At 42.5% G+C, this 24,864-nt stretch overlaps 1 protein-coding gene across 6 annotated transcripts in view; it reads left to right on the forward strand.

The window, feature by feature from the left end:
- The window catches only part of LOC138962351 (cilia and flagella-associated protein 47-like), a gene marked incomplete at its 3' end in the record, with an annotated part of 125,380 nt that overhangs the window by 53,457 nt on the left and 47,059 nt on the right, over positions 1-24,864 (forward strand). For 5 of the 6 annotated variants that reach the window (XM_070334137.1, XM_070334131.1, XM_070334133.1 and 2 more), the window contains 17 exon segments: positions 808-889; positions 1,325-1,422; positions 1,803-2,084; positions 6,004-6,205; positions 6,579-6,777; positions 7,282-7,373; positions 7,881-8,010; positions 8,672-8,768; positions 11,722-11,869; positions 12,600-12,692; positions 13,840-14,095; positions 15,702-15,908; positions 19,704-19,926; positions 20,688-20,978; positions 21,419-21,535; positions 21,891-22,025; positions 23,918-24,181. In XM_070334137.1, the coding sequence (XP_070190238.1) occupies positions 808-889; positions 1,325-1,422; positions 1,803-2,084; positions 6,004-6,205; positions 6,579-6,777; positions 7,282-7,373; positions 7,881-8,010; positions 8,672-8,768; positions 11,722-11,869; positions 12,600-12,692; positions 13,840-14,095; positions 15,702-15,908; positions 19,704-19,926; positions 20,688-20,978; positions 21,419-21,535; positions 21,891-22,025; positions 23,918-24,181 (2,916 nt within the window). 6 annotated transcript variants of the gene reach the window in all.

Genomic DNA, 24,864 nt, shown 5'->3' on the forward strand with positions numbered 1-24,864 from the left:
CTATGAGTGGTGGCCTATTGAACACGGGGGGGGGGGGGGTTCAGTCCTCTCTCTGTCCTTTACAGGGGTTCAGGAGTCCAGAGCTGGGGGGGTTCGTCTCTCTCTCTGTGGCATTCCAGTCGCTTAGGCGAAGTTTTGCCATCTTCTCTTTGGAGGTCTGATGAAGTGTTCATTAATTTTTACCTCCTGGACATCTCCTGCTCTTGACTTGACGAGGCCTTTCTTTGCCCTCGTTAGTTTCTGCAGGACAGGTTCTTTCAGGGACATAATTAAGTCCCTCCTCCTTTTGGAGCAATCTGCATTTATGAGAATTGCGGTAAGAATATGTAATTTAATCGAAAATTTCAATAATAAATTTTCATTTGATTAATATACTTACCCAATTCTCATAGGTAATACCCTCCCATCCATCCCCGCTACTTAATTTCCTACGGGTTTTTGAGAAGTCTCGAATGATTATTCTGGATGCCGGCCCTCACGTGGTGCGCGGGGGGTTATGGGTAACCAAGTGGGTTCAGGGCATAGCAACGGCTATGGCGTCTGTTTTTTAGCTTTGAAAAGTACCACCCTTTCAAGGGCAGGTAATTTGAGTAGTGTTGCGACATCTAGCATGTGAGATTGAAGTCAATGCATTTATGAGAATTGGGTAATTAAGTATATTAATCAAATGAAAATTTATTATTGAAAAACTTTATGGTTGTTGAAGCCTGTCATGAGATTTGCTGGAGTCAACATTATCTTGACACTTGAAAAATGTGCACTTTTTAATGTCATACGTTCACCAAACCTTAAATTATTTTTATGTAGGGCCAAACACGCTGCACGCTGGAGTTTGACTTGACTCGCTACAAGGATTTCACTCTCAAGTTCCCTGGATTTCAAACACCAGGTCAGTAAATTCCAGCAATCACGGTTTTCATGTGCACTCTTTATTATTCATGTTTGCTAGACACATTAAGACAGTTGGATGATTTTGGATGTGTTTGCTAAATCTTTGATCATTTATATTATGTGAGCCTCAAGGGGTTTCCTCTCTCTTCTTGTTTGCAACTGAATTTCAGTTTGAGGAAAAAGTTTTCAATCGTTACATTTAGACATATGCATTCTTCTTCATCTTCATCTCGTATATATGCATTCATGAGCTTAACATTGTGCTGGTCAACGACTTGTGTATTTGAGAAGACCTTGGCACTTTTGGGCCTGTGTGGCTTTGATTGGTCTTATTTCAAGCAAAAGAGCTTTGTAACATTTGGTAGCAGAACGGAAGAACATAACAGGCAAACTGCGTAAGTAAGATGTTCATGCAGCTGCATTTTGTCTTCAGAGGACCACAACTACCAGCTGCTGAATCCTGGCATGTCATCTGTGACTCTGGCTCCCATGGAAAACATTGAGGGGCAGCTGCTGTTCATACCAGGAGAGGTAGGTTCTGAGCTAAACATTCTGCTGTCTGGCCAAAGAGAAAAGGCAGAAAAAGGTGTTCGTTAGTCAGAAAGAAATAACTCCAATGTGGTTAATGTCATATTATGGATGGATGCCTTTGTTTATCCAACAAGAACTAGATTACAGGTTCTCTTGACATATTTATCAAAATAATGGTTGTGACCGGTGGAATGTGTTTATCAGGATGGTTGCTTGGCCTGTGAAGAGCATTCAGCATGGGATAAGGCATTTATGCGGCTTGTTGTGTCAGACTTAAAAAAAAACCCAATGAAGGCTGGATGGATTTCTTCTGGATATCATTCTTTCAAAGGATTTTCTACGCTTTACAAAGTCACTGTATCACCTTCACACTCTTTCAGGTGGCAGCGTATGATTTCATCATGCCTGTCGTCATCAACCACCTGGGTGCCCCCTCCCCTGCCTCCACCCCTTTCCCCCCAACCCCTGCCCCCTCCAAGAAGAACAGTATCCAGCACATTGTCAACCCTCGGCCACAACCCTTCACGGTGGCAACCCCTCGCAAGCACGTCATTGCCACTGGATTGAGGCAACCCCTGCAGCTGTCTCACACAAAGGTGGAGTTTTCTCTGCCGGTCAACTTTCATGAGATGTCCAAGAATACTGGCATTGGTGCGGCATCGGTGAGTTATGATATTTTTGATTACATGTAACCCCCCAAAAAAAGCATTGATGTGACATCGGTGAGTTAAGATATTTTTGACTATATGTTCAAGAACACTGGCATTGGTGTGACATCGGCGAGTTAAGATATTTTTGACTATATGTCCTGAGAACACTGGCATTGGTGCGACATCGGTCAGTTCAGATATTTTTGACTGTATGTCCTGAGAACACTGGCATTGGTGTGACATCAGTGAGTTAAGATATTTTTGGCTATACGTCCAAGAACACTGGCATTGGTGTGACATCAGTGAGTTAAGATATTTTTGGCTATACGTCCAAGAACACTGGCATTGGTGTGACATGGGTGAATTCAGATATTTTGGGCTATATGTCCAAGAACACTGGCATTGGTGTGACATGGGTGAATTCAGATATTTTGGGCTATATGTCCAAGAACACTGGCATTGGTGTAACATCAGTGAGTTCAGATGTTTGACTCTTTGTCCAAAAACACTGGCTTTGGTGCGACATCGGTCAGTTAAGATAATATTTTTGACTATATGTCCTAAGAACACTGGCTTTGGTGCGACATCAGTGAGTTCAATCCATCGCATGTTTAATCTCTTGAAAGTGGCGCAAAACCAATATTTGTAGGAAACATTTTTTCAGTTTCCATAATAGGAAAATGACAGTCTTATACTGTATAAAACTTGGTGTCTCTGTTTTGCTTCTCGGTGTACAAGAGCTGATTTGTCCACTGTCCTTGAAGTTGATTTTGCTGTTTTCATAGACATACTAGGTCAGGTGCAAAAACAAAACAAAGCATAGAAAATAAAGACAAATTTGGTGACGGTGACAATTTTACCTGAGAGTCGTCTGCAATCTTATTGTTCATCTTTTTGTGTCCTTTTGATTTGCAGCATAATGAAAAGGTAAGGGGTCAGGTGTCAACTAACTGCTTTGCGGAACAACCTGGAACAAATCTGCCAATTTTTTTTCTTTTTTAATCTTTAACAGCACATAGAGAGTGTTCCCCTTTTCTATGTGAGAGACAAATGAAGTTTTGCTGATTTAATTCCTGGCTTTATTTGTGTGTGCCTAACTTGTTCATTCGTAGTTCTGTAGTGTGAGATTTTTTTTAACTCATTCTTTCCCCAAGTAAAGGAAATGTATGTGTGTTCTCTGTCATCTATGTATTTGTTTGTGAAACTGTTTAGTGTTCGGTGCACAAAGTTAATATCTGATATCTTTTTCCAAATCTGGAAATGAATCAATCAAAGTAAAATATGTCTTTTCATGTAAGGATTGAGGCCTTAATTGAAACCAGAAACATGAGTTGTATTTTCCTATTCCTTTACATTACTGTATGACTGCTAGTCCATTATTGCTCTGGTATAGTGGGGGTGATTCTCTGGCCTTTTGTCTACCGCCAGCAAATACTTCAATAAATTGTGTCATGGTCATGGAAGTAAAAGACTTTCATTCTCAAGTACCTGTATGTCTAATATTTGACTTCAAACCTGGTTGTGGGAAATTTTGTGGCATGTACATTATGCTGTCTGTCCTTTATCATCTGGTCCCTTTGGAGGTAATATATAACCATTTATTCACTTGTATCTTTTCGACGTTGCTGCTTTGGTGATGGTGCTGACTACAACATGTCCAGAAAGGGCGCTGATGAGTGAGAACAATGTTTGAACTTAATTTGATTATCGGGACATGGATGTCACAAGTACAAAATTGTTCACATGATTAATGCCCTGGTGTATTACATGACGGAGGATATTAAATAGCCGACCAACTAATATCACCCAGTTCTCAGGTGGCGGCATATCACAAGTAATAACGGATGAAGTATCACACAACCAGCTAGTGCATGCATGTGTGCACAAATGATCTAATTCACACTTAAATTACTTGTCTTTATTGCACAAGTCCATGCATGGTCACAAGATCTGGCAATTATGTGGCACAGTATATGAAACCATGGAAGACATATTACTTCCACTATACTGGGCACCAGTCGTTCAGTTTTAATAATATCTTTCAATCAGATCACAGATATATTTTTCACTGAAAGGGTATACATGCGTATGATTGTTTTTGCTGGTGAGACAAGAGGAAAAGAAAGGGATACTTAAAATTTTGCATTACCTTTTTTTGGCAGCATTTTTTGTGGATTTTCTTTCTTCTAATACTCTTATGCTGTATATCCTCAACCTGTTTCTGTTCTTATTTTCGTTACTTCTGATTGGTATTGGAACTGGATTTGAAAATGCAAAGAATTAAAGGCATTGTTTGGCTTTTACTCATACTCATGGCTGTGTGATTTCTCTAAAGTGACAGTATATACATTGCCTCAATGCTTTTGCATTATATTGTTTAAAACAAAAACTTTTTAGGCTTGCCTGTTTTAGCATAACACTAGTTGAAGTGGTCATTGTTAGTAATACATTATTTGATCAGTGTCTTTCACATTAGTTATAGTTTATTAAATTCCTCTTGCAAATTTAGTAGACATAATATTTTTCTGTTCTTTATGTGTGGTCCTTCTTTTTTCTTTCTTTCTTTTTAAATTTAAAAAAACTTTTTTGCCTATACTGTACAGCAGTCCCTGCAATGTACGGCCCCCGGCGTGAGCGGACACCTGACATGTACGAACACATTTGTTCGGCACAGAGTGTTTTCCTTCTATATTTTCCCCCCCTTAAACGGACACCTGCAAAACGTGGACGCGGACACTCATTTTTGGTCCCAACAGCAGGTCATACTTCCAATCGTGAGAGACCATCGTCACATTTTCACCACAACAAAATCGATAACAGAGCAGTCCGGCTCTTGGTACAAATTAGATCACAGCCGCAATGGCGTGATGACAGTCACTGATAACTTGAGTGCACATGTACCCATCAGGAGAGGGGGTAGTTTTGGTCAGGAGTGGAGTACATGCGATTAGATGCCAACATGAAACTGCACGGAGCTCTTTATTCTTGTCTGTTGGACGTAAACAACAGAAACCACAGTCGATGAAGGTCCTGAGCATGCATTGCAACATCTTTTGTGTGTGGATTTTTTGGTCATATTTTTCCGTCACATTTTTTTCTTGCACCGTTTTACCCCATGTCTCAACAAGCTTTGGATACTTCAAAATATATGATGCATCACACGCCCAAAACACATTGTTCTCATCATATTTATTATCGTAATGCATTGTGTATGCATGCATTCTTTTTTTTCAAACTGATTCATTTGACAATTAGATTATATTCACTCAGTTAACATGGCAAGAAATCTCTTAAGATTAGTGCATTAATGCAGCTTTTATTTTGTGTACAGACTGAAAGAGTTCAACAGTGTGAAATGTGTACATGTAGTTTTCTTTCTTTCTTCAAGCCCTTTTATGCAATTAAGTTTTGTTCTATGCAAAGTGGTATGACTTCAATTCTTTCCACCAGGGCTGAAGAGTATAATTGTCAAGTCTTGGGGGTTGAACAGTGCAGTGATAATCCTAACCATGATAAAGTTCATATCCTTGTCTCTAAAGCCTCAAATTAATTGTGTGAAACTGACTTCACGAAGCCAGCTGCACAATGCTTTGGCACTGATTTTGGGTAAAAAGACTATGCAAAGCCATCGCTCAATTAAGGAAAGCCTTTAGGCATGCAGGTAAATTATTTAAGATATCTGTATTGATTTAAAAAAGGTACTGAACAAACATAAGAAACTCAAAGCTCACTATACATAAAGCAAAATTATGTAAAAAAAAAAAAGAAAAAATATTTTTGTTTATTTAAAAATATGTAGACACAAATTACAGAACATATTCAGATTAAGAATACATGTACATGTAGAATACTATACTTAATTAAAAAATCAAGCTATATCCTTCTTGAACTCGGTTCAGCACAAAACACAAAATCTCCTCACTGCTTGCAGTCCATCGTGCTGGTCAACAACTCCGTGGACAAGCTGAAGTGGGGCTTCGACCTACGCAAGGTCAGCAAGGCCATGGAGGACGGCATTCTCAAGTTCCTGCACCACTCCGGCGTGCCGTTTATCTCCTTCGGCAAATCCAAGGGCATCGAAGGGGAGCTGGACCCTGGGCAGACTATGGCCATCAATGTTTTCTTTTGCCCTCGTGAGTAGATGATTTGTTTGTTTGTTTGGGAATGGGGGGTGGGAGTCAGTTGGGAGGGGCAGGTTGGTCAGTGACAGGCTCCTACAGGAAAAGCGTTTGTGTGTGTGTTTGTGGACTGTGTGTGTGTGTGTGTGTGTGTGTGTGTGTGTGTGTGTGTGTGTGTGTGTGTGTGTGTGTGTGTGTGTGTTTGGACAGTTCACCCTGTCACAAACTTGTTTGTGTGAGAGTTTGTATGAGAGTGTGTCCTTAATGTCCTTGTGTTTACATTGATAGATTTGATCTCAAAAAGCCAATCATCAGTGATAAATATCGTTCATTCCTTGTAGGTTAAATAACATAACACTTACAAACCTCCTTTCCACAATATGTGCAGGTGAGCCTGGCTTGTACGATGCCGTGGTACCGGTGATAATCAACGAACAGTGGGACACGCCGTACCAGATGCTCTACATCACAGGGAAGCTGCAGGAGCCAAAGGTGTGGTTCGATCCTCCGGGCATCTGCATGACCCCCGTGCCCCTCCTCACTGACATCCACTGCGAGTTCAACGTGCTGGCTTCACAGTATCAGCAGTAAGTACGATAGATTTCTTCACAAATCGGTAGCCAGGCATGTTTACCTCATTGTTTTGAAGAAGTAAAAGTTTGGAAGTAACTCTGTGAGGTTTTTTTAATTGTTTTTTGGAAGAGTTGCCCCACTTTATAACAGTGAGGCAATATCCCTGGCCACTGAAGAGTGTAGGCAAGCGTTCACGGCAGCTATGAATTGCGAGTTCAGATAAAGGTGTCATATCGAGTGGTCGTTGCAAAAAATACACAGCAGGTAGCTCATACATCACCTTGAAACCAATGATCACTTGCCATTACTGATCAGAATTGCTTGTCTCACTGTTTTGAAGGGGCACAACTCTAATATAGCCAATATAAACCCTGACAGTTATTTACGGCAATTGAAAGAAAAAAAAAAGCAAATGTTGTTTTTATACAACTTGTAATTTGTTTGAATTAATGTCCCCTGGTGGATTCAGGCAGCTATACTTCAGCAGATGCAGGCAGAATATTTGTGTGTGATTTCAGGGCCAGTCAGCTGACAGTGGAGACGCCAGAAGTGGAATGTGACGATGGCGAAAAGATCTTTCCCGTCAAAGTCACCTTCCTGCAAGGCAATGGTAAGGCTCCTCTACTTCACTTCTCTAGACCTCCTTTACTGTTGAGATATGTTAGGCTTTTACATGTGGTAAGAGTATCCTTCCACTTGGACACATACCAGAAATCAACAGCCGGGCTGCTCACAGTGCAGAGTTGAAGTATTCTGATGAATTCATTTTGCAGATTGACATAGGTGTCAGATACGGGGGGACCACCCTTTCAAGGCCTTAAAAAAATCAGAGAAAAGCAGGTCTTGAAATGAAGGGAGTAAAATTACAGAGGTTACGAACAGAAAATCCAAGACGGCAGTCTTAAAAGGGAGGAAGTCTTGAATTGGGGCGGTCTTAAAAAGGGGGTTCCAGTGTACTCAATCAATTCAGAAAAAAGATCAACGAAAGGTGTTCTTTATTTGAAGTTGCCCTTTCATCAAAGAGGAGACTTGCATTACAGGTACCAGTGTATCTCCCCTCATATAAGAGCTGAAGAACATTGAGAAAGTGTTGATGAAGTTGCTGTTTGTTTTGCAGATGTCCAGCAGTGTGCTGGGGACAGTGGTCAGATTGACCCGTGCTACCTGCCGTGCAGGGTGACCTTCTCCAGTCCAAAGCCAGTCTCCTTCACAAAGCCCATCGTCTTCCGGGATTCACAGGGCCGCTGGTCAGTGATGGACATGTGGGCTGAGAGAGAGGGAGAGGAAGAGGGAGAGAGAGAACTCGAACTCGAAAACTTTATTACGAGGGATGATAGCATTAGGTCCATATGGTCCTTTCTTACAGCCAGTCCCTACTATAATACACACATGAAACGAAGAACAAGTATGAAGAATAAAAAAAGAAATCAAATAAAACAGAATCCTGTAGGGAAAAGTATAACAAACATTAGTGTGCTTGTGGAAGCATATTATACATTTTCTCTATTACGAGAGAGAGAGAGAGAGAGAGAGAGAGAGAGAGAGAGAGAGAGAGAGAGAGAGAGAGAGAGAGAGAGAGAGAGAGAGAGAGAGAGAGAGAGAGAGAGAGAGAGAGAGAGAGAGAGAGAGAGAGAGAGAGAGAGAGAGAGAGAGAGAGAGAGAGAGAGAGAGAGAGAGAGAGTGTGTGTGTGTGTGTGTGTGTGTGTGCATGTGCTCAACTTCTTTTGAACATGTGTGTTAAGTTGCATATGCCTATGGTAGCCTGTTTGGCCTTGCAGATATGCCTGCTTAATTGTTTTGTTCTTGAAATATTTAGAAATAATGTAAAAATCAGTCCAGGAAAATGACCTTGACAAGAAATGTCTGGAAAGAGACATCGAACTTCAGCAATCTTTTCTTTGTTTTCAGTTTCTCCATTCCACTGACGGCAACAGCAGACAACAGCATCCTGAGCTGCTATCCTTTCCTTGCACTGAACCGCACATCTCACACCATTGTGAGAGAGGTAAATTTGAGTTGAATTTCATACAGGCTTGGTTACAAGACTTCTTCAGTTCTTCTTTTCCTGCAATCATGATTTCGGTGCCAGTATGTATTTTAAGGCTGTATGTTGTCTTGAAGGGATTGTGCATGTGCAGTGGCCTAGTGGTAAGGCGTCCGCCCAGTGAGCGGGAGGTCGTGGGTTCGAACCCAGGCCGGGCCATACCTAAGACTTTAAAATTGGCAATCTAGTGGCTGCTCTGCCTGGCGTCTGGCATTATGGGGTTAGTGCTAGGACTGGTTGGTCCGGTGTCAGAATAATGTGACTGGGTGAGACATGAAGCCTGTGCTGCGACTTCTGTCTTGTGTGTGGCGCACGTTAAATGTCAAAGCAGCACCGCCCTGATATCACCCTTCGTGGTGGACTGGGCGTTAAGCAAACAAAAAAATTGTGCATGGGATTGGGAAGAATTACTGGCTGCCATATCGACCTCTTTTGAATGTTCATAGTTGAGAATGGGAATTTTAAAGTGCTATCATCTTGGTGCATGCTGTGTATACAAAAGCAGCGCAGGCTCTGGTAGAAAGGAAAGTAGGATGCAAGTGTACAGATTTCTCATTCTGTCCTAGCTTGGGTCAAACCTTGAACCAGAGACACTGAAGAGCTGCGTTATAAACACCAGGCCATGTTTATTTTTTTATTTATTTATTTACGAGGATTTATATCGCGCACGTATCTCACCACACAAGGCGACTCAAGGCGCATGTTACCTATTAATGCCGTGTGAGATGGAATTTTTTACACAATATATCACGCATTCACATCGGCCAGTAGATCGACTGCCTTTAGGCGCTGCATCCACCTTTCACGGCCTATTATTCCAGGTCACACGGGTATTTTGGTGGACATTTTTATCTACGCCTATACAATTTTGCCAGGAAAGACTCTTTTGTCAATCGTGGGATCTTTAACGTGCATACCCCAATGTAGTGTACACGAAGGGACCTCGGTTTATCGTCTCATCCGAAAGACTAGCACTTGAACCCACCACCTAGGTTAGGAAAGGGGGGAGAAAATTGCTAACGCCCTGACCCAGGGTCGAACTCGCAACCTCTCGCTTCCGAGCGCAAGTGCGTTACCAAGTGCGTTACCACTCGGCCACCCAGACCACTTTTGTTTCATATTACTGTGTGTCTTTAGTGTCTCATACAAACCATTCCTCTCTGAAAGTTGTTCTTTCTGATAGTCTCCACTCAAAATAGAGGCAGAAAGGAGAAGAATCACTTTTGGGTAACTCGCCTGTTAAAAGACGTTAATTAAAGTGGAACGGGCCCTTTTTAAGACCCCCGAGTTTAAGATTCCCTCCCTTTTAAAACTCTGTTTTCTCAAATTTTCTGTTCATAACCTTAGTAAATTTACCCCCTATTTCAAGACTTTCTCCTTTTTAAGACATGATTTTCTCAGATTTTTTGAGGTTGTCTTCTTCTTCTTCTTCTTCTTCTTCTTCGTTCGTGGGCTGAAACTCCCACGTACACTCGTGTTTTTTGCACGAGTGGAATTTTACGTGTATGACCGTTTTTTACCCCGCCATTTAGGCAGCCATACGCTGTTTTCGGAGGAAGCATGCTGGGTATTTTCGTGTTTCTATAACCCACCGAACTCTGACATGGATTACACTGAGGATCTTTTTCGTGCGCACTTGGTCTTGTGCTTGCGTGTACACACGGGGGTGTTCGGACACCAAGGAGAGTCTGCACACAAAGTTGACTCTGAGAAATAAATCTCTCGCCGAACGTGGGGACGAACTCACGCTGACAGCGGCCAACTGGATACAAATCTAGCGCGCTACCGACTGAGCTACATCCCCGCCCACTTTGAGGTTGTAAAGCCTGTCCTTAACTGGGCAAAGTCGACTACGCCAAGTATATTTTGCAAAGCAGGCTGTACGAAGCTTTAGCACTGAGGTTTCTGTGAAAAGACTTTGCGAAGTCGATTTCAGGCTCAATTAAGGACTGGCTTTAAAGGGGGGTTCCATTGTATTTGAAATGTTAGAATTTATATGCGCCTTTCTCTTGCATGCAAAGATTTCTGAACTGTTTTGTACGCAGCAGGTGAAAGGAGAGAAGGTTAGAATGTATGTGCGCCTTTCTCTCGCATGCAAAGATTTCTGAACTGTTTTGTACGCAGCAGGTGAAAGGAGAGAAGGTTAGAATGTATGTGCGCCTTTCTCTCGCATGCAAAGATTTCTGAACTGTTTTGTACGCAGCAGGTGAAAAGAGAGAAGGTTAGAATTTATATGCGCCTTTCTCTTGCATGCAAAGATTTCTGAACTGTTTTGTACGCAGCAGGTGAAAGGAGAGAAGGTTAGAATGTATGTGCGCCTTTCTCTCGCATGCAAAGATTTCTGAACTGTTTTGTACGCAGGAGGTGAAAGGAGAGAAGGTTAGAAATTATATGTGCCTTTCTCTCGCATGCAAAGATTTCTGAACTGTTTTGTACGCAGGAGGTGAAAAGAGAGAAGGTTAGAATTTATGTGCGCCTTTCTCTCGCATGCAAAGATTTCTGAACTGTTTTGTACGCAGGAGGTGAAAGGAGAGAAGGTTAGAATTTATATGTGCTTTTCTCTTGCATGCAAAGATTTCTGAATTGTTTTGTACGCAGGAGGTGAAAAGAGAGAAGGTTAGAATTTATATGTGCTTTTCTCTCACATGCGAACATTTCTGAATTGTTTTGTACGCAGCAGGTGAAAAGAGAGAAGGTTAGAATTTATGTGTGCTTTTCTCTCGCATGCAAAGATTTCTGAACTGTTTTGTATGCAGGAGGTGAAAAGAGAGAAGGTTAGAATTTATGTGCGCCTTTCTCTCGCATGCAAAGATTTCTGAACTGTTTTGTACGCAGGAGGTGAAAAGAGAGAAGGTTAGAATTTATGTGCGCCTTTCTCTCGCATGCAAAGATTTCTGAACTGTTTTGTACGCAGGAGGTGAAAGGAGAGAAGGGGTACATGGAGGCCATGATCTTACCAGTGCATTCCCCCAAAGGCTTATATAGTCGACCCTCTACCTCCGCCACCTCTTCCGCCTTCCAGATCTCCTCCTCCAGCTATGAAAACTCCCCCAGTGCCACAGGTAAGAGTTGGCTTGGAAACTGACTTTGGAAGTGGGATCTGGTGTGTACCGTATTTTCGGGACTAAAAGGCGCTTCATTGTAAAAGGCCCATCACAACCCTCGAACGGTGAAGAAGAATGTCAAGAAGTAAAAGGCACAACCCTCATTTTTATGGTTAAAATGACAAAAATCCACACATTAGGCGCTTTTGGTGTATTGGCCGCATGTCAAAGGAAGTGTACTGTTATACGTTTTCTCCAAGATGTGCGGTGAGATCAAAGAGTCTGCATTCTGAGAGCTGTTTGGCCTTGCGACCTCAGGTCAGTGACCGCATTTTCAACTGAGTCCAGCTCTGCTTGCCCTGGTTTACAGACACGGACCTTCTGACCCCGGGTCAATGACCGAGTTTTCTACTTTGAGACGACATCTTTGATGTCTGAGAGGAAACTTTTGTCCAGGTCATAGAAACAGAAGCATGCATATCAGTAGCCTAATTAATCCTGAAAGTACGGTACATGTGTTGGTGGGTTGGTGTTTGCGAGTGTGCAGGTCAGTGTGTCTTTGTAGTCTGAGGATGTGCATAAGTGTGTATGTGTGGGTATATAGTGTGTGTGTACGTGTGTGTGTGCACCCACACATGCTTCTGTTCCTATACACAAGTGTGTTTCCTGCAAACATCCTTCCTTCTTTGATTACCTTGATTGCTCATGTCCTCATCTGTGAATTTCTGTGGTTGGATGAATGATGCAGAGGCAGCGAGGAAAAAGGTAAGAGAAGAGAGAGAAAGAACAATACGCCTTAATAGCCTCCATCTGGTACAGAAGAAATGCCAAGTCTGTATAGGTATATCCAAGTTCTGATTGAAGTTGGGGTATTTTTTTGAAAGTTTTTTTGAATGCAATTCAGTTTTAAGAGAAAAAGCATGAAAGATGCATGTAGATAATAGATACATATAATATGTTGTTTAAGTATTTGTTTTGTATATGTGTAGCATTTAGCTTGACAGATATTTGCTTGGGTTCCACTGCATGAATGTTTTTTTTATATTTTTATTTGTTATTGTTCCTTCTTGGTTTCTTTGATGTTTGAGTGGATCAATTTTGTTTATCTAGTAGATAGGTACAACACATATTATACAGTATTTCTTTCTGTAAAATTTGCTGTTTCCTAACAGTCTGAAGGTTTTTGAGTAATATTCTTGCAATATTTGACATGATATTGAAATAATTAGTGCAAATGTTAAGTTTTAATATAGTGAAACCAAAGCTTGTATGGGAGGAATTGTATTTCTGTTGCAGCTGTGTTATTGTAAGTGATCTCATATTTCACCTGCTGGATGCAGTATAACTGCACCTTTTGTTCCGGGAAACAAACACAAAAGTATAACCACCAGAGAAACAAAAACGAACGCAGGACGAAAATTATCCAGGCCATTTTTTTAATTGCAGGAAGAAAAATTAAGGCTTCAGCATGGTCCGATCTTTTCTCCTGTTTTCAGACCTACCCCTGTCCCCCCCCTGAACCGAACCAAAGGATCACCACTGTAAGCTTATAGCTTGTTGTTGGTCTTATTAACATGCTTATTATATATTATATTCATGAATTATTTGTTTGTTTGCTTAACGCCCAGTCCACCACGAAGGGTGATATCAGGGCGGTGCTGCTTTGACATTTAACGTGCGCCACACACAAGACATAAGTCGCAGCACAGGCTTCATGTCTCACCCAGTCACATTATTCTGACACCGGACCAACCAGTCCTAGCACTAACCCCATAATGCCAGACGCCAGGCGGAGCTGTCACTAGATTCCCAATTTTAAAGTCTTAGGTATGACCCGGCCTGGGTTCGAACCCACGACCTCCCGCTCACTGGGCGGACGCCTTACCACTAGGCCACTGTGTTGCGGTCCATGAATTGTTGAATAAAACACTCTTTAAACCAACCCAACCAAAGTCTTCATTAAATTTTTCTCACCTTTCAATGCACAGACTCCACAGGCAACAGCACCCCAGGACCTCGCGATGGTGCAATGAACAAACCGCCCACCAGCTCCGAGTTCCATAGTCGTGCTCAGAACCACCCACCAGAGGCGGCATCACGACTGGGTTCGGCCATGTTCCCTGACGAGGATTCAGAAGAGGGGATCTTTCACATGGAGGTGCTGGGAGCAGCACAGCGATGGTTCTCCGCTCAGGGTTGGCCCGGCGGTCCATTCCCCATCAGCATCCCAGATACGATGAGAATGTAAGTACCGTAAAATCCCTAGCAAACGCCCAGTATCCTAAGCAAACGCCCATCCCCCACTTTTGGCCAAAAGTTATGCAGAGGGGTCCATACCTAGCAAACGCCCACCCCGTTTTTTTAAAAATTTGCTTTAAGACAGTCGGCCTCCTTTATCTACGATTTGTGCACACTGTTCGATGGTTTGCCTCTTTTTTTTTGGGGGGGGGGGGGGGGTGGGGTGGGAGGGAGGAATAAAGACCTACAGCACAAGGCGATAAAATTGGCAGGTGCTTTTAATGTGCAAGGCTTTGTAGCATCAGACATGTGGCTGAAGCGCTGGAAACTGCGCCACACAGTTTCTTCTCGACGAGGAACCACTGCCAGCCAAAGGGTCCCTGCTGACTTCGAAGATTAACTTCTTCAATTCCGTCAAAATATTCTGCGACTTCGTCATCGCCATGACTGCCATCTGTCCAATATAATGAACATGGACCACATGATGATTCGGGTCGGTTTCACCAAACCTTTTAAAGATGACATCAGAGACAGCTGGGTTGAGTGGATGAGAGAAGCAAGACCACCGACAGCTGCTGGCAACCTCAAGCAGCCTAGAATGCAAGACGTCATCAACTGGGTCAGCAAGGCGTGGGAGAACATACGACCTGAAACGAGCATTACGTCCTTTCTCAGGTGCGCAATTTCAAACGCCATGGACGGTTCCCAAGATGATAAAATACTTGAGTGGTTTCCAGATGAAATCGGCGCTATCCTACCTCGCGATCACGGCAATGGAGATGCTCCAGAAGAAGCTGAGAGTTGAGACGACAGTGAAGACGATGATGTTGACTTCGAAGGACTAGAATGAGCCCAGTATCATCAACCCTACCAGATCTCCAAACAAGAGAAGAAACTGTGTTTATGCTGACGTTATTCTGAGAATTAGAAGAATCAAGGTCACTTGTGTTCTTCTTCTTTTCTTTTTTTTCTATTACAGAACTTTGATCTTTATTTGTGTAAACAAACGGTGTGTTTATTTTTCATTAAAATTGCATAAATCACTTGGTTGTATCACTTTTTTCTCTCGTGAAAATGTGATGACACTTTATCTTGCAAAGGGGTGTATACCTAGCAAACTCCCACCCCCTACTTTTACCGGAAATCTGTGCGGAGGGGGGGGGGGGGGGGGGGGGGGTGGGCGTTTGCTAGGGATTTTACGGTAATTGGAGAATGCTTCTTGAATTTGTGTGGCCTCAGAACCAAAGATGGCCATTCGAGGTTGGTGTAACAGGAGCGAAAACATTTTTGATTGAGAATGTAGGCACTGTTGGAATAGGGGGGAAATGTGAGCAGCTGCGCTATAATGTTGGTAAATAAGCAGATGCAAGGGTTTGGAACATACACGTACACGGTCTGAGACAGAGTGAGACTTACTCAAACTGATTTTGCGGCACATTTATTGTAAACTGCAAAGTAAGATATAGGGTACTGTGGATTAAGATGAAAAGTATGTTGTGTGCCAAGCAAGTCACATCCGTTACCAACCGAGCCGCAGAAACACAGGGCTTATGGCCATTGAAATTGTGTTTTAAAATTCTTAAAAGAAAACGTTTTTCTGTTGTTGAAACAGGAGCATCAGTCGAAAGCTGGGAGAAGGAGTCATGTTGCGTGGGGCCGGTGGCGGCAGAAAAGACTCCAAGACAATTTACGACATGATCGGTCACCTGAGCGGCCGCTCGGTCCCTGGCATCCCCATCAACTCCCCTCTACCTGTCGACCCTGTGGAGCGAGTAAAACAGATTTACTGGCAACACTCCACTCTGCTCACCTTCCTCAGGTAAGCAGGACTTAACTCTTAACGTCCTGTACCGCGCGGTTCCGCTTGACGTCAATAATCCTGAACCGCGCGGTACCGCGCGTTCTCTGCTAGTGTCATTAAACAAGAGTTACCAGCCTTCCGATGCTCTCCTGCATTGGAAAACAGCTTTAGTCCTTCGATGCACATGGCATGGCTGCCGGTCGTTTTTTCTCAGGACTTTTGAATGTGATTTCGATTTTTGTGGACGGATTTTGTTCGGATTTCTTGTGTTAGCTTTCAAAATTCAACATGGAGATGAGTGACAGTGATAGTGACATGTCTTTTCACGGGTTTGAGGTAAGAAATGTGGAGAATGACTTCGATGGTGGTGATGATGATAGTGGACAGAGTGATCTATGGTCAAAAAAAATATCAAGTAAATCCATCCATAAACAATAAAAATATGATTTTTTTTATTGAACACACCCAAATTTTGTCTCTTTTTCCCAAATCCTTATAGGATTTGCACTGGGACATGCAAAAAACCTTACAGGACGTTAAGAGTTAAAGACTTAATGTTGTTTTACCTGCATGGATTTTCCATGTGTAGTTCTTCACCCATAAGCAGCTGAAGCAGATTGATTTCGTGGAATCTGAGGGACCTTAGAATGGGATAGAATCTGTATATTAAGCTAACATCTTGTATTCCCAATACCCGACAATGAGATTTTACCAAGTACTTTCCATGGCAACGGCCCTTTCATAATGCAAGAATTAGATGGTCCAGGTTTAAATGACGACCTGAGTTGTTGCTTAATATTCAAGAATCCTTGTCTTTTTATAACTAGGAGTCTGCTCAGCTTCAGTCTGCCCAAGTTAGGAAAAAGGCAACGAAAGTCCCAGGCACTGGTGTTAAAAGTGATTTTTTTTGTTTCATAACTCTTGGGTCAACAATTGTTTTAGAATTTAAGTACTCAGTCTATCTCCTGAGAAAATGGAAAAAAAATAAAAATTGGACCATCGGTTGCCATGGTAGCAATCCAAGATGGCCACCAAACTGCCCCTTTTTAAAACCCTAAGGCTTTTTTAAAACTGCATGAAATTTAGTTTTGATGCTTGTTATTTATACTTCAGCACAATGCCGAGAAACTGATTGAGGCTTTTTTTGATATCTCAAGTCATTTAAAAAATATCAATGATGAAAGTGAGTGATGTTGAATTTCATGAAAAAACGCCCCCAAAAAGGGTATAACTTCTGAAGAATTTTTTTTTTCAACAAATCCCTCAATCAGTTTCTGCAAAATAACACACTCAAGATGTACGCAAAGTTTCAACAACGCAAGTTTATTAGAAAAAAAGCCTTAGGCTTTTGAAGTGACAAAAAAGTAGTTTTGAGAAAATGCACAAAACATGAAGAAAATGATTTTTTTTCACACAAACGTTTACGAAACATGTAACAAAACAACACTGACAAAACAACAAGTCTTGCTGAGTTCCACAAGAAAAACGGAAACTAAATTCAACAAAATGTTAAAAAAAAACAGCCAGTGTTCTGCAAGCACCAAGGAACCTGTTCCAAGGTCACAATGATCAACTCTCATCCGTTATGTGCACGCTGCATAAAGTATGCCCATCCATAATTCCCAAATTGTTATCAGTGAAGCCTCTTATCTTGGACCTCTTTTGGACTTGCTTTGATTTATCAGGGAAATTTATAACAGTGTCCTTTACTTTTTATACTACGATATTAGGGTTGACTTCTGTGAATTGCCATGCAGTGCCATGGGTACTTTGGAAGCTCCTCTCCAGCTTCCACCTCACCATCTGTAGAGTACATAAATTCAAAATTAATAATATGATATGTCTATTACAAACTCAATACGGCTATTCACATTTTCCCAACAATGACCCCCACCCCCCCCCCCCCCCCCCCCCCCCCCCCCCCCCCCCCCCCCCCCCTACACACACATTTGAAAAACAGGTATTGTAATATGTGATAACACGTTATTTCGGCGCATGCTTATGTCAGTGCTAATAGTCAAGCAGTGAACAAAAAGATGTTGAAAAATCATGTGAACGGTGCTAAGGCAGTGCTGGTCTGGTCTACAGCTATTGCACATACTTCATGCGAGCGGCCCTCGCTTCGCATCTCTGTATGTATGTCTCTGACTGCATGCAGAAACCATATGGTCTGCATGGGAAGTATGACCACAAGCAATGTTCACTCACTGGTCCATGTGAATGCATGTTTGTTTGTGCCACAAGAAAACTTTGATCACAGGAGGAAGCTATAAGTAATATGCTCAAGAAAATAAACGAGGAAAGAACAGATGTTTTGCCCCAACAGGACAAACCTTGTGACAACCAAGCTTCACAGTAGCCGCACATTACTGACTTTGCATCCTATTCAGTTTCTTTGCATCAGGTTGTTGTAAGATTCTCTTCTTCAGCAGTCACACACAGTCACACACATGAACACACAGAGCCAGAGCCGCAAACATAACCAAACACATGTATAAACTTCTACATTTCTGTCAAAAAAAAGAAGAAAAAATGCATACCTACTACAAGCTTTATCAGCTGCTTGGAATCTTTACTGCTCTGCTTGGGCTAGTATTCAGCTGCAGCAGATTTCCCAGGAGATGCATGGTGTTGCACCATGGCTGAACAAAGTCATTTTTGTATTGATTGTTCTTTTTTTAAGCAGTTTATTTGCTTTTTTCCCGAAAAAAGATACAGGGTCTGCCTTTTCGTTGCCATAAATGGCGAACTCCGTGTTGTCCTTACTGCCGTACACATTCCGCTCCGCAACTCTAAAATAAGTCGTGGTTCAAAACACACATGGAAACGTGCTTCAAACGTACACCACCGATGGTGATTTCTTGCTCCAACCCAGCTGTTGCAAGGGAAGCAGCATATAGTTTCCAGCCAATTTTCATTCTGGACGAAGTTGAATGCACAAACTTGATCTTCCGATTCGTTCGTAGCAATAGCAGACGACACTATCGACTCGCACTTTCTTTTTAAACTTCTGTCACGCCAGCCTCTGCAACTGATCTGATTTTACCCAATAATCATCCTTTGCGTGTCTAGCACTGAAATCGGGGTAAAACGTGTGATAAACTGAAGATTCCACAAAGATATCCAAGGAAAATCGCAGCTGTAGATGTTTCACATCGCCTTTGGCAAGATCTGGCGGAAATTGAAGAATATTGCATTCTGGGAAGGCCGAATCGAACCGAACGAGACCGAGCATAAACGAAGTTTAATATCCGCGATTCGATTGGTCAGTAGCGAAAATTGTTCATACGGAATTTCCCGGAATCTTCATCGGTTCTCTTCGGCTCTTTGGAATGTTTTCTTGTTGCTGTTACTAACGGCGCGAAACCAGTAAACGGAAATTCCCGTTGTCCGCGGTATGAACTGATCCTAGCAAAGAAAAGACAACTCATTCCAGTCATGCAAACGTGACTACCGTTCACGATTTGTTTGACTCACAGTCACCACTCAAACATACGCATTTTTTTGCTGTTTTGTGTGTTTTCAATACACAATTGCATACACATACATTGTTCATTTAGCCGTTTTGACCGTTTATGATTAATTCTGATCTAAAATCAGTACATCAGAGTAACCAGAAGAGGTTCAAAATCCAGAATCAGAAAGAAAACGGAAATGACCAGGGAACAAAAAAATCACTTTTTTCACTGTGGTGTCTGCCCTTAACCTTGGAAAAAGTATGCTAAAGGATGCAATTCAGTTTTAATTTTGTTCAAACACTTAGATGACAAGAAGCAGACGATGATTCAATTTTACATTTGTTTGATCCCTTAGATGTCAAGGGGCGTGTCTGGCGTCCATCCGGCCAGAATACCTGATGACGCCCCGGGACTTCAAGATCTGGCAGCGACTGCAGATGGAGATCCAGGATGAGCTGCGTATGCAGGGCCTGTTTGAGGAGGCTGCCGCCATCACCTTCGAAGAGGACATGGAGGTGGAGGTCTTTGAGGCTGTCTCCAAGAGAGCCTGGACTGATATCTTGTTGCAGATTCTCAAGGTGAGTTGGGCAAAGAGCTGTAAGGGGAGATAGCAGTGTTAAAAATATTGCGAGGCCTCTTTTCTAAGGAGGAGGCTTTTAGGACATGGAGGAGGTCTTTGAGGCTGTCTCCAAGAGAGCCTGGATTGACATCCTGTTGCAGATTCTCAAGGTGAGTTGGGCAAACAGCTGTAATGGGAAAGAGTGGGAAATAGGTGAGGCCTCTCTTCTAAAGAGGAGGTCTTTTAGGACACGGGGAAGGAGGTCTTCAAGGCTGTGTCCAGTAGAGCGGAGACCGACATCCTGTTGCAGATTCTCAAGGTGAGTTTATGAAGGAGGCATTTGGAAACAGACCTGGGTGCACAGTGTTTTTTTTAAGAGAGGGTGATCTTGGGACCGGTTCAAAGTATCATTGCATTGCATTACATCTGTCTTCTCATGAAGGGTCAAATCTTTAGACTGCAGGACAAGAGGATGTGTCCTTTTGTGGGAGGTGTCCTCTCAATGCAAATTGAAATGATGCCTGTCTTCAGATCTTCCCTTTTTTTAACCTTGTTTTTTTTTTCCCCAATACTTTTCTCATATTTTTCAATGTGTAACTGTAACAAAACATGCACGCACGTACACTCACACACACATGCACTCATACACACACACACACACACACACACACACACACACACACACACACACACACACACACACACACACACACACAAACACACACACACACAATGACTAGGACCCTGATAAATTCAGTGCTATCTTGCTTCTTCTCACAGACACTGATTCTAGCCAAGGTGACCCCGCGGGCTTACAAGACTTTGCCAGTGGCCAAAGATGAGGACCTCCCACCGGTCAGCCCTGACCCTCTGGCCAGCAACATCTACAGCATCGGAGAGCGCCACCTGCTGGCTTGGCTCAACCACTACTACAACACGTCTCGCAACTCCGTCTGGCAGAACGGCAAGAAGGGCGGAGTGCCCTCCCCTCGCTGGGTCGTCAACTTCGAACTGGACCTCATGGACGGATTGGTGCTGGGTGCCGTCATTGGAGCGCACATGCCTTTTGTGGTTAGTTTTTCTGCCAGTAGGTTTTTTATATTTAGTCAAGTTTTGACTAAATGTTTTAACATAGACGGGGAATCGAGACGAGGGTGGTGGTGTCTGTGTGTGTTTTTATGTGTAGAGCGATTCCAAGAAAACTACTTGACCTATCTTTATGAAACTTCACATGAGAGTTCCTGAGAATGATATCCCCAGACATATTTTTCATTTTCTTGGATAAATGACGTTGATCACGTCATTATCTGGCTTTTTGTGAAAGTTGAAGCGGCACTGTCCCATCCTCATTTTTGGATAAAATTGGTTGACATTTTGGTCAAGCAATCTTCGACGAAGCCCGGACTATGGGATTGCATTTCAGCTTGGAAGCTAAAAAATTCATCAATGATTTTGGTCATTACAAATGTGGATGATGTCTTGATTTTCTACCGCGTTTCTCATCTGTGCAGACCAAGTCGCACCTGGAGGATATGTACACACACCCCACCACAGCTGAGCAGTGTCTGCACAACGCCCTCAAAGTGGTCACCGCCTTGCGCTACGCTGGCATGGACTATGACATCCAGGTGAGAGACAGCGATGAATTTGAAGTGATCAGATGAGAATTGTTGTGATCGTGAGTGAATCATTGCTGGTACAGTAAAACCCCTCTTTATAGACCTATACAAATCTGAGAGAGATTTAAAATGGAGGTAAATTTACGTACAGAAAGTCTAAGAAAACAGGGTCTTAAAAGGGAGGAAGTCTTAAACTTGGGGGGGTCTTAAAAGGGGGGTTCCACTGTATCACAGTAGGAACAAGTGCTCCACGATTTTGTCTTGCCAAATTGACAAAGAGTCCGTTGAAAGAGGCCATGTGAACAGCAGCTAGTATAGACTGCTTCTCAGCTGTTTTTCAGGTTGTGCCTTTTGTCTGTTCCAGGCGGTTGACATCACGGATCCGAACCCTGTGATGATGTTGCTGTTCGTGGTGCAGCTGTTCCACATCCTGCCACAGTACCTGTCCAAGGCCACCATGGACTTCACTGGGACTCTTCACAGCACCGTCACCAGACAGGTCAGGGCCTCAAGTTGTTCCATGGTTTTAGAGACATAGGGTTCATATGATGAAAACATTGAGGATAGAACAAAGGAATTGGAATCAGGCCTAGAAAAGGAGTGAGTCTTAAAAGGGAGGTACATTTAGAGAAGTTATGAACAGAAAATCTAAAAAAGCGAAATTACTACATTTAGTCAAGCTGTGGAACTCACAGAATGAAACTGAACGCACTGCATTTTTTCACAATGACCGTAGTCCTCCGCTTGTGCATAACGGAGTGAAACTGACGAGCCTGTTCAGCGCGGTAGTGATTTCGCTGTGCTGCATAGCACGCTTTTCTGTACCTCTCTTCGTTTGAACTTTCTGAGCGTGTTTTTAATATCATATCTATATGTTTTTGGAATCAGGAACCGACAAAAAGATGAAATTGTTTTTAAATCGATTTCGGAAATTTAATTTTGATCATAATTTGTATATTTTTAACTAGATGATTACCCGCTTCGCCGGGTACCGGCTGAAGAAGTAAAGCCGAATACCAGGCTGTGCCTGGGACCCGGCACGAAGGAAAGGAGATAAACGCGCAAAACACTGGAGACCTTCTAAAAATAGTAACGTGCAGTGACCTTCTAAAAATAGTAACCCAGTAACGGGAATATGGATTGACGCCACACGGAGGAAGGGAGATAATCGCGGCTGAAAATCACTGGAGAAGATAAGGAAGAGTTACTGGTAGTGGATCCCGACAACAACAACAACCAAAACAAAAAAAATCGGTTCAGCGCGCACAGCGCTGCGCGCTGAGAGCACGTGTTGAAATATCTCATCGATGAGGTTGTGTCCGGGGTGTAGCTGAAGACGGTGTCCAAATTTGAAAAAGATCCACCGAGAACTTTGGCCGTGCATCGCGAACAGACAGACAGACAGACAGACAGACAGACAGACAGACAGACAGACAGACAGACAGACAGAAGTCGTATATATATATAGATTTTCAGAGCTTGTTTTTAATCGGAATATAACATATTTATATGTTTTTGGAATCAGAAAATGATGAAGGATAAGATGAACGTAAAATTGGATCGTTTAAAAATAATTTTTTTTTTTAACAATTTTCAGATTTTTAATGACCAAAGTCATTAATTAATTTTTAAGCCACCAAGCTGAAATGCAATACCGAAGTCCGGCCTTCGTCGAAGATTGCTTGGCCAAAATTTCAATCAATTTGATTGAAAAATGAGGGTGTGACACTGACAGTGCCGCCTCAACTTTTACAAAAAGCCGGATATGACGTCATCAAAGGTATTTATCGAAAAAAAGAAAAAAACGTCCGGGGATATCATTCCCAGGAACTCTCATGTCAAATTTCATAAAGATCGGTCCAGTAGTTTAGTCTGAATCGCTCTACACACACACACACGCACAGACAGACAGACACACACACACACACACACACACACACACACACACACACACACACACACACACACATACATACACCACGACCGTCGTCTCGATTCCCCCTCAATGTTAAAACATTTAGTCAAGTATGTAAAAAAGCAAGATGTTTACATGGGTAAACCTAAAATTGAAGGGGGTCTTAAAAAAGGGTTCCTCTAATTTTAAAATGCCAAAAGGACAGTAACATCAATTGCTTTCAGCAATTGACAGACTGAACCTCCTGTAAATGCAGCAAAATATGGCATAATGAAAATATCCTTTGTGAATTATTCTTTAGGGAAGGGTATATGCCAGGGACACTTGAGTTACACATGTGTATCCTGAACTCTGGAGAATAAAGATATAAATGGGAATACCCTATTGGCGGTGCTGATAGGAACCACAGCATACATTTTGTAACTTTTCAAGGTCATTTGTAGGTGATCTTCAAAGTTCTCTGATACATCTTTCAGGTCAAGATCAGCAATCCAAGCTCCAAGGCTTTGACCTACCATATTCTGCTGGCCGGCCGTGACTCGCGCGATTTCATCGTCTCAAAGGGTACATCCGTTACTATCCCCCCTCGGCAGACTATTCCTCTGTCTGTGGAGTTTACCAGCCGCTATCTCAGACCTGCAGAAGCCATGCTGGTTCTTGTGGGTACACGCCAGGGGTCATCCACTGGTACAACCTTGACCTTCAAGCTTCGAACTCAGATCGACAACATTACTCCATCGGTGAGTGTTTTGATGTTTTTGTTGTTGTCTTTTTTACGTAGTTTTGCTTGTATGTAGCGTGTTTGCTGGTGTTTTCTTCTTTTTCATTTGTAAAGACATAGCTTTCTTCATCCTCATGCTGTATATATTGGTTGTGGATGAGACCATAAGCTAGCTTGTTCTGTTGTTTTGCTGATGTGCTGTTTAGTGTATCTTGCTACATATATGTAATACATGCACCCAACATAGATTTTTCATTTCTTATGTACTGTATTTTCCGACTATTTTCTGACTATCGCTTTAATTGTTATGTAGGGCGCAACCCCCACTTTTAAGATAAAATTGAGGAAAAAAATCACATTAGGCGCATCTGGTGTATTGGCCGCACATCAAAGGAAGAATACAGAGAGGAAATATCTGCTCTGGATGTGCATTGTAATAGCTGGTTGGCCTTGAGACCTGAGGTCATTTATACTTTCCAGCTGAGACCAGCTGCCTGCCCCAGTTTACAGACACTGACCTTCTTCCCCGGGGTCATTGATGTCTGAGAGGAAACTCTTCCTGCCCCAGTTTACAGACACTGACCTTCCCCGGGGTCATTGATGTCTGAGAGGAAACTCTTCCTGCCCCAGTTTACAGACACTGACCTTCTTCCCCGGGGTCATTGATGTCTGAGAGGAAACTCTTCCTGCCCCAGTTTACAG

Source organism: Littorina saxatilis, linkage group LG3, assembly GCF_037325665.1.
Source record: "Littorina saxatilis isolate snail1 linkage group LG3, US_GU_Lsax_2.0, whole genome shotgun sequence".
NCBI lineage: Eukaryota > Metazoa > Mollusca > Gastropoda > Littorinimorpha > Littorinidae > Littorina > Littorina saxatilis.